Raw genomic sequence first — 13,165 nt, 5'->3', positions numbered from 1 at the left:
AAATGAAGCTGGCCCTGGTGACTCCAACACAATCGTTCCAAGAGCTGATTTAATTAGCAACAAATGAATGATTGATGATGAAGATTTTCAGAGTGAACTCAAAATTGCAGTCGACAGAAGTTGCACAATTCTGCCCAGTCTATGTGATCACAGCTCTGACATGTTGTCATCATGTGTACAGCACATGTTTACTGTACACTATGCAGAACAACACACAGGGCACACATTAAATATGTTCTTTGGAAGTTCTTAATCAACCAAGAGGGTAAACAGCAATCAGTCAACATCCTCCAAAATTATACTACACTGTGAAGTTAAAGCAGCATTAGGGCAGTGATACAAGAAACCAACCTATTCTATATGTTCAGCTAGAACTGCATGTTACATGTCTCATGGAACATGACAGCCAGGTATTTAATTTGTCCCACCATAGCATCTAGGACAGCTGTGTTGTGTTGTGTTGTGTTGTGTTGTGTTGTGTTGTGTTGTGTTGTGTTGTGTTGTGTTGTGTAATATATATCTAATGCATAAATGGTTGGAATTGGGAATGGGTGTGGAAGCAAAGCAGGTGCCATAATCGTAAGTACCACAGGCCCAGGGATGTAAGAAGACAGCGATTCCCATTCGATCCTTTCCCCGTGCCCATGGCACTGGGCCAGGCAGGGGCCGCGCTGCTGGCCCGCTGAGCTGTGCACCCAGATGCACCCCTCATTCTGACTTGTCTTCATCACAATCAGTGTTGTTTCTGTTCTGCTACACTTCAATTTCTACCAAACAGTCTGTTATTCATCTCACTGTTCATTCATTTTCTTGAAAGCAAAAGCAGTTTAAATGCAGAAAAAGTCATCGATTAAGTTTCATTTGCAGGCTAGGGGTGATGGGTGGGGACCAGTGCTGGATTAGTTTCTGTTCCTGACATAGGGCAAAATAAGTGAACAATGAAAATTTCTGCTTCTGTTTTCATCAGAATTATCTGGCATACCTAAGCCACAATGTAGCAACCATAGAACAATTACAGCTGCCTTCTCTTCACAAACACTAAGATTGTGGACACCAAGAGGAGCCTTGCATGCACACAACTTCTCCAGCTATGCTAAAGTTTTAATGTTGTCACTTCACACAAATAGAAGAGGGTTATTATGCTCTTTTTCTCTCCTGGATGCCATCTGGTATCTGTTGTGGTGCAGGCAAAGGATGAAAGTTAAGTCACATCTTGGGGTTTTTCCCAGCATCACAGAAAAGTTCTAATTACATCAGAATAGGAAAACTGCACATTTCTGAGCATGGTCCAACAGAGCTGCTCCAGTGAAAGTTCCACTTAAATGCAGGGAAATGTCACAAGAGCGGAACACTGATGGATGGTGCCAAATGTGGTAAATGTTCTAAGAGAAATAATAATTTATTTGTTTTTATTATAAATGGAAGCTTCTTTCTAAAGGGATAAGAGCATAGAACGGTTTTCAGATTGTCTTTCTGAAAAACAAGAAGGCAAAATTGGTACATTTAGAATTCAGCTACTGGTAGCAAGAGTAAAAACCTCAAACCTCAGACGGTTTACTAAAAACCGGACAATGCCTAAATACCACCATGCCACCTCTCTAAATGCCACAGCTGAATAGTTTCACATTACAAGTGGATATAATTCATCTAAATGAGTAGTCCTCATAATATCATCATGGTTGGTAGAGAGAGGATGAATCCCTTCCTGTGGTGAGGAAGTCTTACAGAAATGATAATGTTACTTCTGAGCTGCACTGATTCATGTCATTTTGGGTTCTCATGCAAGCCACACACAGGCAAGTTCACAGCACCACAAACCTCAGAACATTACAAAAATATTCATGTGTTTACAACAAGTGCATAGTACCTAGAACTTGGAAATGTTGAGCCATATGATTAGCAAGAACATCCCAGTGATTTTGACAGAACAAATCAAACTGGAAGATGAACATTTATGAAAATGATCCATAACCATTCATTTTATTGGATACACAGTACAATTAATTTTTAGTAAATAAACAGTATGAGTATCTGATGTGATACAGTAGTCCTATAAGGGGTTACAATTGTAAGTTATCAATAATGTTTCCCATAACAATATACCAACAACCACTTTCAGTAGGGTGGCACTTTTACATTGACCCAGCACTCACCACAAGCAAAATTAGGTGGTGGATGCCAACTTTCAAAGAATAAGATGAAGCTCAATCACGTTTCACTTTGCTTCCATGCATTTCCAAAAAACAACATGGTCCTAGTCCAAGCACCACTTGAAGATGCTATAGCGAAGGAATGGCCACAAACTATGCATACTTCTTAGTCTTTGATGAATTTCCTTCCCTTTTATTTTGTCCAATTTAACAAATATCCTATCCCTCATTTGTCACATTTTTACTACCCTGTCCCTAAACCTGGGAAAAAGTTAAGCAGCCTCTCTCAGCTATTCTTCAAACAGCTGAGCTCCATTCAAATGCACTGATCCAAATTGCTTTGGAGTTAGAAAGAAAAGTTGAAGAAAGATACCAAATCTTACTCTGAACAGGTGTAAAAACGTTTGACTGCAGCTGGTGGAAAATGCAAAGCAATGATTTGTGGGGGGGAGCAATTAATTGGTTTTCAAAAAGTGTAATTTGACCTTTCCATTAATTGCAGCTTCCGATTTCATTCTTGAGCAGGAGAGTCACAATGATATATGGAACTTTGGAAGAAAAATTTAGAGTTGGCTTTGGGCTTACGGAGAAAAGAAGAAAATGTTCTGGTTTATTCTGAGAGGTATTTTTGTGCTTGTTTATATTGGAACAAACAATTGTATTCAAGCCATGAGCTTTTGTCTCCTTACTGCTTCCTCTGTGTGGGAGGAAAACAGAAAGCATCACCTTGCAAACATTATAGGCAATGGCAGCAGGTGGTCAGATAAGTGGGGAAACATTTTCTCATGCTAGACAATGAACACTAGGGCATAATAGTTTGGAAGATCTTCCAGATGAAAACCAATTAGACTATGAAAGCAACATGATTTTGGTCCTGATTTGCCCATGTTTGCTGTTCTGCAAATAAGCATTGTAAGAAGAAATTATGCAGTCCAAATGGTTTGAGGGTCCAAGTGTGTGTCAAGGGAGGCAAAACATTTGTGGTGGTAGTCATTACATCTTTTGTAATGTTAGCAAGGTGGTCCTAACATCTTTTAAAAAACACGCACACACCTCAGAACAGAATAAAAAAATTCCTCCCAGTAGCACTTTAGAGACCAACTAAGTTTGTTATTGATATGAGTTTTCGTGTGCATGCACACTTTGGGTGGGGAGGGGTATTACTCAGAAGGTTGGTGGGAATGGGTGATTGGCTGATAGGTGTGGTAAACCTGTTGACAACTGTTAATGACTGCAATTGGTCTTACAGGAAAAAGCAAGGGGTGACCAATTGCAAAGGGGTGACCAATACCATTCTAAACCTTCCTTCCATTTTACCTGCATTAAGATTACTCATGCCTTAAAACAGCAAACTTTTGCTCCTGTTTTTTCTGCAAGTTCAGCTCTTACTTGAATTCCCAGTAGTGATGTATGGAAGTGAGAGCTGGACCATAAAGAAGGCTGATCGCCGAAGAATTTATGCTTTTGAATTATGGTGCTGGAGGAGATTCTTGAGAGTCCCATGGACTGCATGAAGATCAAACCTATCCATTCTTAAGGAAATCAACCCTGAGTGCTCACTGGAAGGACAGATCCTGAAGCTGAGGCTCCAATACTTTGGCCACATCATGAGAAGAGAAGACTCCCTGGGAAAGACCCTGATGCTGGGAAAGATTGAGGGCGACAGAGGACAAGAAAGTTGGACAGTGTTCTCGAAGCTACCAACATGAGTTTGACCAAACTGCGGGAGGCAGTGGAAGACAGGAGTGCCTGGCGTGCTCTGGTCCATGGGGTCACGAAGAGTCGGACACGACTAAATGACTAAACAACAAGATTTAAAAGAAGCCAACCCAGTTGAATATCATTATTTCTTAAACGTATTTTGCTTAGTACCTCTGAAATTGTTGACAATTTCACACAAATTATGCAACCCTTCAGGATATTTCATGCAAAGCAGCCATTATCACCATAATACTAACATTGTTTCATGTAACCTGTCACCTTGGAGAAATGCATAGTTACAAAAGAAGGTCTGTATACTTTGCAAAGATCCAGAAATAATGATTTCGTTAATCAAATGCTCTGGAGTGCATGGAGTGTATTGAATAACTTAAGCCTTTGGTACTTGCATGGTGTGCTTTGTTAGGGTAAATTGAAAATGCAGGAATAACCAACACTTCCTTAGACACATATGTAGGAGGTGCCCTGTACCTTGTGTGTTTCCTTCCTGTGTGGAGTGAACTATCCAAGAGCACAGCCTTATACTTTGCCACCAGTCAGCCATGCCAATTGCCAGCAAATCAGTGTGCAAAAGTACAATGTAAGTTATAGGGATCTTATATACTAAACCAGAGCTGGCCCTGTCCTGCCCCAAGACGAGCATATGACTGCAGAAGCATGGCACGTGGAATGCATGTGTTACATATACACATAAAATGCAGTGGTAGTAACTGCATGATAAAAAAACACTTCACATAGCTGAGACCAAACCCAGATTAGCTTGGATTTTCCAAAGGGCTAGTCTTGCCATGCTTTGAATCATGATGTAATTATTTGGCAGCCACATATGGATGTCATGGTCAATCACCCCTCAGAACTTGGAAACAGTCATCCCACCACCACACCTATCCTTCTGGTTGCCTGTTTATTTATTGTGTGGTTGCAGAACATACATTGCTTGAAGTCAGCCAGTGGCAGTGCTTAGTCAGTTTCTCCTATATGAAACCATTGTGTTTGCAAATGCCTTTCAGCTTGCTTTGACCTTTAGCAGCTCAGGGTTTACTTTTAACAGAGGTAAATTTATTATTATTCCTAAACTTCACAAAGCAATATGCCGAAGGGCTAGCCTTATTAGCAGCTAAAATGGATGTTCTCCAAAACTATTGGTATGTGCGGTGTGATTTCTACTGAAAAGAACAAGATAATTTTGAATGAATCATTGCCAGTCATTGTGAATAAGCATTCAAGTGTATATTAGGAAATTATGGCTCATTTTCATGCAGGAGCAGGCACTTAACTAATAGCTGACATATCTAAGTACAGAAAGTGCAAAAGGATTGTTTATATGGCCAAGTTCAACAGGAGAGAAACACGAAAGGTAAGACAAATTCACTCTTATTTAAGATAACTCGTCTGGATTATTTTCCTTGAATTGTTCTAGCACAATATTGAATCTATCACAACTTTCCTCTGAAAAAGATTAGTGTACCTGACTAAATAAAAGCAAACATGGTTAGGTTGTTGTTCCTACTGCTTCAGTGCTTCCCCTTTCACCACTCTGAATTTACAACAAAACAATATGACAGGCAGCACTTCTTACATACAAAACTGGTGAGTTGTTGTTTTGCTGTCAAATTCTAAAATAGAAATACACAATAAGGAAGATGCCTTATATCAAAGCAGGCCATTGGTCCACCTTGCTTAGTACTATCTACACTGGCTGGGAGCAGCTGTTCAGGATTTCAGGCAGGCATCTCTGCTAACCCTGCCTGGAGATACCAGTGATGGAACCTAGGACCTCTTCTACAAGCAAAGCCAATGTCAAGTCCAGCAAAAGCTAGAGGACCACAAGTTCCCCATCTCTGTTTAGGAGGCTTATCAGATTATTAGTGAGTTGAAATCAAGAAACAGGACCAAGCTGTTGGAATGGTTAAGTGGGGTTCATCATGGGCTTCTTCTCTCATGGCAACAGGGCAATACTCCGCATGCTCACTCAAAAGTAAGTCCCGCCATGTTCGGTGAGGCTTATTCCTAAGTAAATGTGAATAGCACTGCAGCCATGGAGATACAGGCAAGCAGGGACAAAAGCCTGCAAATGTAGGTGCATGGTCCAGAAGAGCCAACAAGTTCATTAGGAAGTTGAGGTATAAAGTTACAGCTGTACATTGCCAAAAACTGTACATATTTATTCACTGGCAAAGAACCACCTGCTCTTTGATGTGTATGCCAAAGCACATATGATTTAAGGGCATATGACTCAGGGTTGCCTCTTTCTGTTAAAAAGACGACAATTATGCATTCTGCCAGGAATGGTGTAGTTTTCCAAGTAATCACACTACTAAATGGCCCATGCTATATAATACTGGACTTGTAAATTGTGATTAATTACTCATGTTCATATCAAACAGCATTCACTTAGAAGTTTTATTTCGAAAACACAGACAGACAGTGCTCTCTCTGCCCCCCCCCCCAATTGAACTAGATCTGTTAGCTCTTAGATATCCTGTCCTTTTTCTGTTAGACTAACTTTGGTATGAAATTAGTACAGCAAAATGATTTTAATCCTGGCTCACATACTTGTATAGATGCAAACAGCACCATTCCTTCACCTGGGTAGAAGTGATTGCCATCAAAAGTTCAAAGCACACAACCAGACAGGGGTCAATTTGGAGGGGGGGGGGGAGTTATTAATACAAAAATCAGCAAACTTGGATAAATATCAGCAATTCCAGTCCTGGGAGTCCTGGGAGAATCTATAGAATTTGAGACTTGATAGGCAGGCGTCAAACCATCAGGAAGGAGGCTGGAGGAGATACCAATTACATGGTTTCTGCTGATTCAGGCATGCTTATTCGTGGCTTACCTGGCTTGTAAAGGAGATAAGGGAGTCCACACACTCCCTTACACTTTTTGAATCCCTGTGCACCAGATCAAACCTGAAAGATAGACGATTGGCCTCAATGCTTTACAGCACATTGATAGATCTATAGAAAACTCTGATGGCCTTCTCAAGGCTTAGGAGCCACTAATGGAAACCTGGATAAATAACATCAGGACTCTCTTGCAGGAGGGTTATAAGGGGAATGCCAAAAAAGGATAGGTTTGGTATCTGCACCTCTTCTGCAGAAATAAGGGTCAACACTCTGCGTATCCCCCAGCCTCTCAATCTTCTATGTGGAGAGGTCATGTGGGGGCCCGTACTGGATGTGGGGTAAAGCACAAGGCACAAGGTCCCTTTGACAAGGTGACTCTTTACAAGCACAAGAACAAACCGTGTTCATTAATACCTTGGTGCATACTTTCTTTGCTTCCATACTACACTCTGCCTTGTAAAAGCTTGTAACTGGAACAACTTTGTGTGGTAACATTGGTTGTTTAAAGAAAATAATAAAAATTGCAGTGGGGGGAAGAAATCAGAGAATGCTGTGGGCTTCTTCCAGCCCAATGTTCTATGCTCCCAGGAGCATCATATGTTGAAATATTGTATATCACCCTGCCTTGGGCCTGGGAGCTTGTTTCTTCTCATTGTTCCACCATAGGTTGTAGCGTGCTGTGCACTAAAACAAAATAGGGCCTCTACCTCATTTGTGGAATTCCCTCTCATTGGACATGCATGTGGCACTGCTACAGTTTGGAGGCACTACCAGATTACTTGCTTTTGAGCACTTGCCCTGATATGTTTGCATGGAGATTAGAGAATGTTTACTAAGCATTCGTGTCTGTTGTTGCAAGATTAGACGGCATGGCATCATAGCAAGTGTATTTTCTCATCACTTTGCTTATCACAAAAAGTACGACCTTTTGAGGAAGCTGGTTTCTTGCACAAGACCTCCAAATCAACTGTAATTGTGCAAACTGAGTTTGTTAGTATGTGATTGAATCCCATCCAAAAATAACAAGTCTGGAAGCACCCTGGCTTTTAGTAACACACTTCTTCACCCAGTCCTTTGGGGGAACTTGATGTAGCAATGTCAGCTACAACTGATGTCATCTGCTGTCTGCTGTTATTTATTGTTGTTTGATATTTTAATTAGTTCTGTGATATTGTATTTTATAATTAACATTTAAATTACTACAAACCACTCTGAGATCATAATTGATTAAGAGTGGCTTAGAAACTGATGAAATAAGTTGTTGTTATTTCAGGTATTTATATACCACTTAATATTCAAAAATTATAAGCAGTGAAATTAATGAAACAAGTCAATTGAATAATGTATAATTAAATAAATTATCAAAATATAATGGCTCCTAATCTTCCATTCTAGTCATACTCTGTTCGCAGATGCAGTTCATTGATGACTAATCACTATGCAATGTCTCCATGTGGGAATATTCAAATCTTCAACGGTTCAAGACATCTACTTTTAAGCATAAAATGTTATATCAGAAGCAGTCCTGAAACAACCTTTGGTATCCCAAATACCCAGCAGTAGCTTCCAAAACAAAGAACATTTCATATCAATGCACCAAACACACTACATTCCACTGTCCTACAGGCACATTCATCATACTCCATTCTCTCTCTCTGCTCCTCAGCTTCCCGTCTACATTGTGTATTCTCGCCATACTGTATTCTTGTTGGAAAGGCCATTATGCAACAGTGCTTAACAACTTGATATTTTTAACAAGATTATTTAAAATGCAATCTTAACCCCCCACTGCCCTGGAGTAAGCCCTGCTGAATTCAATAGGACTTGCTTCTGAGTAGACATGCTTAGGAACACACTGTTATTGCTTCGAAGATACAGCATTGGTCCATGCATCCTCCTCCTAGAAAAGGCCCATATAGTCATGTTGGTTCATAGAAAAATCCAGAGTACATTTCTTAGGACCAACCAAATGTCACAAAATAGTAAGGAAGCTTTTCACTTCTTCAGAACTCTTCACCAGGCTGGACATTAAACAAAGCGTTGGAGAGAAAGAGAAAAATGGCATGATGTTAAAACAAAAAAGTTTGTAGTTTTAATAGTCTAAAAGATAGAGGAGACTGAATGGAGAGTAAACTGGAACAGACTATACAGTAAGTTACTTTGAGTTTAATTCTTTGGAGAAAAGGGACTGATAAAATAAGAATAAGAGTAATATTGTGGACTTTATGAGACAGAAAAAACCAGTCATGGCAGATCTTCCATTACTTTGAAAATATAAAATCTAGTCATTACTCAGATCTATTTTTTTTCATGCTATCCCTTCCTATCATTCTTTCTTCTCTACTATACTGTAGAACAGCAACATATTCAAGATACTATATGACTAACTTTACAAAGGTCATAGTCCATACCTCAAAGGTTTTATGGCCTACTGTGCACAACCCAATTAATCAGTTTAGAACCTGACAGCAGGTAAGCCTTCATATTTTAGTCATATAGCCAAGCATCTTAATTGCTCATTATGTTACAGAACAGATTGGGAACGTTTGACCTAGAGAGGGAAAGGCAATCCTTTTTAAATTGATATGTACTTCTATTTTAAAAATTTGTAAAGGCTTAAGGAACAATTCTCCTCTCACCTGCCACACACATGATACAATGAAACAAGTGGAGAGTAAACCAATTCTAAAACTTTATTTGCCAGGTTCAGCAGTTATATTGGCCCTTGTGGGTAACTATGGGTGTTTCAAAATACTGTAGTTTTGTTGAAACATGATGCAAGCCAGTGCTATTTTTCTAGAAATTGGGGTGCCGGAACTCACCATGAACTTCTCCCTTGTTCTCTTATACTTATACTAATACCTACTACTACTACTTTATTATTTATACCCCACCCATCTGGCTGGGTTTCCTCAGTCACTCTGGGTGGCTCCCAGCAGAATAGTAAAAACACAATAAAACATCAAAAATTAAAAACTTCCCTACATGGGGCTGCCTTCAGGTGTCTTCTAAAGGTCAGATAGTTGTTTATTTCCTTGACATCTGAGAGAGGGTGTTCCACAGGGAGGACGCCACTACCAAGAAGGCCCTCTGCCTGGTTCCCTGTAACTTTGCTTCTCCCAGTGGCAAAACCGCCCAACTGAGAGGTGTCAGAACTGAGTTCTGGTGAGTTCCAGCTGAGAAAAAGCCCCGATGCAAGCTATTTGAGTTGCAACAAACATTTCTTCAGACAATTCTCAGCTAGATACCTAGCAGGATTCCATTCCAAACAACCTTCTTAAGAGCCAGATAGATAAATTCCAAAAGATTAGACATATCTAATCACACACACAGCACAGACACAAACCCATGCAGTTCTGCCTGCACTTAAGCATACTAAACAATGAGACAAAACCAGGGCTAGGACTTTTCAAACAAACATCAAAGATATCTCTGTTACAAGTCAAAGGGACTATGATCCACTAAAGAGATTTAAGATTCCACACTCAAATCCAGAGATGGTGAAGGCTATGGTATCTCCAGGCTTTAACTACTACTCATTGAGCTGGGTCCAGAAGTGTGACTCACTTTTAACAGCAGACCACTGATGCATCAGATGTTCTCCTCTGGGACAGCCTTGACCTCAGCTAAGTATCTCAGAAAAGGAGTAAATGTGTAGAGGGATATATTAGCACACTTTCCTCCAGAATTCCATGTAATGCGAAGTTCTCAAAAAGCGATTCTGTTTTATCAGATTTTCCATCAAAATATGATGAAGAAAAATGCTCAGTTCACCACCAGCATCACACTATGTAATTGACAGATTAAGAAAGATGGGTCAGCAATGGGAGTGGACATAAGGCATAATCATGCAGGGCAGGGTAGCAGAAGAGCTGCATCTTACTATGACACTCACTGTCTTTGTTTGTTTGTTTATATTATTTTCCCACTTCACCCCAAGAACAGGTTATAATATAATCTTAAGTCAGTTCACCTCCAAACCATTCCTTTGAAATAAATTATGCTGCAGTTTACACATGCAGAAGGCCACTCCTGTGTAATGTGCAGTAATTAATCTGGAATAACTCTCGCTCCTTCACTGTGCTAGTCAGTAATGCAGATTGCCATCCTCATTATCCCAGATGAGCTTGCATTAGAAAGGTGGGGCAATCCAACTTGCAACTACTACTCTAAAGTCAAGCGCCAAGGAAAGTTTAAAGAGTGCAAATACCATACTAGACTCTTGAATATTAACTCACAGACACGAATCATTGACAATGTCAGCTATTAAGTCCAGTGTATGGCGAACCACCATTTCACCACACACCAAAGTTTTTCAATGCCCTAATATGAGTGTGTTTAAATCAGCTGGCTCCTTATTAGTGAATACTTTCAAAAAGGAAGATGCTGTGGTTAAAGCATATGTGGCATGCTCCTAACATCCTCTACTGTCTGATACAACACATGCAGGTGTGGAATGTGAGTAACCAATGTGGAGGAAATTTAATTCTGCACATGCTCAGGGCACCTGGTTCTTATTCACTTGTTGTTTCACATGTTACGGCACTGAATCATTGCAGTGAAAATTGTAGGTGGCCAATTTCAAACCTTCTCTCTCACACATACAGATTTCCCCCTGCATTGGGAGGAGATGACTTGCCAAAGGTCAGGCAGCATGTTTGCTGTTCCTAAATTAAAGGCATCCCACTCGGTGAAGCTGTGCTGCTGCCTAGGTGCTTTAGCAAAGCCCGCGTCACTTTAGGATGCGAGCCACATCGTTTGGGTCCCTTAGCCAGATTCACAGAGTGGCCCAAGCAAATATTTGCTTCTCCCTCTGCAAAAAGACGAAGGTCACCAACCATCACTTTGGAAAGCTTGCCTTTGCCCAGCGAGCCCGTGACTGCGTGGAAGAGAAGCGTCCCCTTGGAGCCTCACGACAGCCCTGCGAGGTAGGCTACTTTGCCGGCCGGGGGTCGGGTTTTGCGCCCGCTCCGCCCCGGGGTCTCTCGAGGCGCCTGGCTCCGGAGCGGGGAGGGGGGCGGCGAGTCTCCTTACCAGGGAGAGGACTTTGTAGGGGTTGGGCTCCTTGACTTTCGCCCTGAGCGCCGCCGCTTTCTCCGGCTCGTCCGCCACCTCCATAGCCGCCAGCATGGGCACCGCGGCGGAGTTCTTCTTCTCGGGCCCGTCGCTGCCGAAGCCCTTCTCCAGCGGCGGAGGAGCCACCTTGGCTTGGCTGTTCCTCAGGCCGGCGCTCTCCATTCTCTCGCCCGGCGCCTCCTGCGCCCTCGGCTAATAAAAGGGCCGTGGCTCCGCCCCCTGCCTGGCTTTGGCGGGCTTCCCTCAGGCCGCGCGAGGTGGGCGAGAGAAGAACTCGGCGCTCCGGGTTCCTCGGGTTCCTGCCTCGCCTCCCCCCGCCCCCACCCTCTGGCCGCGCGCGCTCTCTGGGGAGCCCGGTGGCTTTTTCTTCTTCCCCCATTCGTGTTCGCAGGATCCTTCCTCTGACGCGCACCCTTCCCGGGAGATGAAGAGGAGCCTATGCTGCTGGTCCCCCTGAAGGAGCTTTCTAGAGGATGGGCATCAGCATCACCACAAAGGCTTTATTATATATCTGTTAGGAAGCTGAGAAGATGGCAATGTGTGGCTCCAGAAGCCGGCGGCGCAGGAAGGTGACCGGGGTTGTTTACACGGGAGAGTGTGAAGAGGCAGCGTTTTCCTCTGCGGAGAGGAAGGGAAAGTGGGTGGCTGGGCGAGGGGGAGACTTCCAGCCTTCCTATTTGCACAGGTTCTTCCAGAAATCACACTCACCTCTCCAGGCGAAAATGGAACAGAAAACGGATAAAAGATGGAAAGGCATCATCCAAAGATGGAACTGACTTTTTGGTCCCCCATGGACCACTTGGGAATTGGCCGATGAACACTTAATGGTTTTTCTGCCTGTTGTAGCAAGTGCCATGTGCTGTGCTAGGTGTTATATGATTATTATTTTTCTCCCCACTGTTGTATGTTATTGTTATTACAGTTTGCATTTCACATAATTCAAGTGGTAGTTCAATAACATGCAATACAATAAATAATATACAATAAAAGAAGCAATAAAGATTCAAATAAAATCAAGATGAATATTTAATACAAGATATGCCATGGGCCACCAGAATGAGGCTTGCAGACTACTGGTGGTCTGTGGATCACATTTTGGGAACCACGGTTTGGGAACTATGGGAAATAGTTGTTTATTGCATACTATCTCTAAAAATAAAACCCGAGGGCTGTCTGATGTTCATCTTTGTCTCCCACATCCAATAAGAAACAGTCTTGCAAATACAAACTTACCTTCCTTGAAGTTTCTGCTACAGTTTGATGCATGGTTACTTGGAAGTGATCCCCACTGAACTAATACATTACTGCAGAGGAAACATGCTGTGTACATAAGAGCTGGCTGCTCCTTTTGTAAATGCACATGGAACA

At 41.9% G+C, this 13,165-nt stretch overlaps 1 protein-coding gene and 1 long non-coding RNA gene across 2 annotated transcripts in view; both read right to left on the bottom strand.

Annotated features, from left to right (window-relative positions):
- Positions 1-12,095, bottom strand: part of ENPP1 (ectonucleotide pyrophosphatase/phosphodiesterase 1) — a 44,189-nt gene extending 32,094 nt beyond the window's left edge. Inside the window, exon 1 of the mRNA XM_080999571.1 lies at positions 11,756-12,095. Coding sequence (XP_080855697.1) covers positions 11,756-11,959 — 204 coding nt within the window. The 5' untranslated portion in view covers positions 11,960-12,095. The remainder of the gene's footprint in view (positions 1-11,755) is intronic.
- On the bottom strand, positions 7,983-10,510 carry LOC308473914. The gene is made up of 2 exons (XR_013984396.1): positions 10,289-10,510; positions 7,983-8,742 (listed from the first exon to the last, which is right to left on the bottom strand). It is a non-coding gene; the product is annotated as an uncharacterized lncRNA (long non-coding RNA).
- Positions 12,096-13,165: the final 1,070 nt, after the last annotated feature.

This window comes from Podarcis pityusensis (genome assembly GCF_964106645.2).
Source record: "Podarcis pityusensis genome assembly, chromosome: 3".
Classification (NCBI taxonomy): Eukaryota; Metazoa; Chordata; class Lepidosauria; order Squamata; family Lacertidae; genus Podarcis; species Podarcis pityusensis.
Note: the sequence above shows the minus strand (reverse complement) of the source record. Positions and strands in the feature narration are given on the sequence as shown.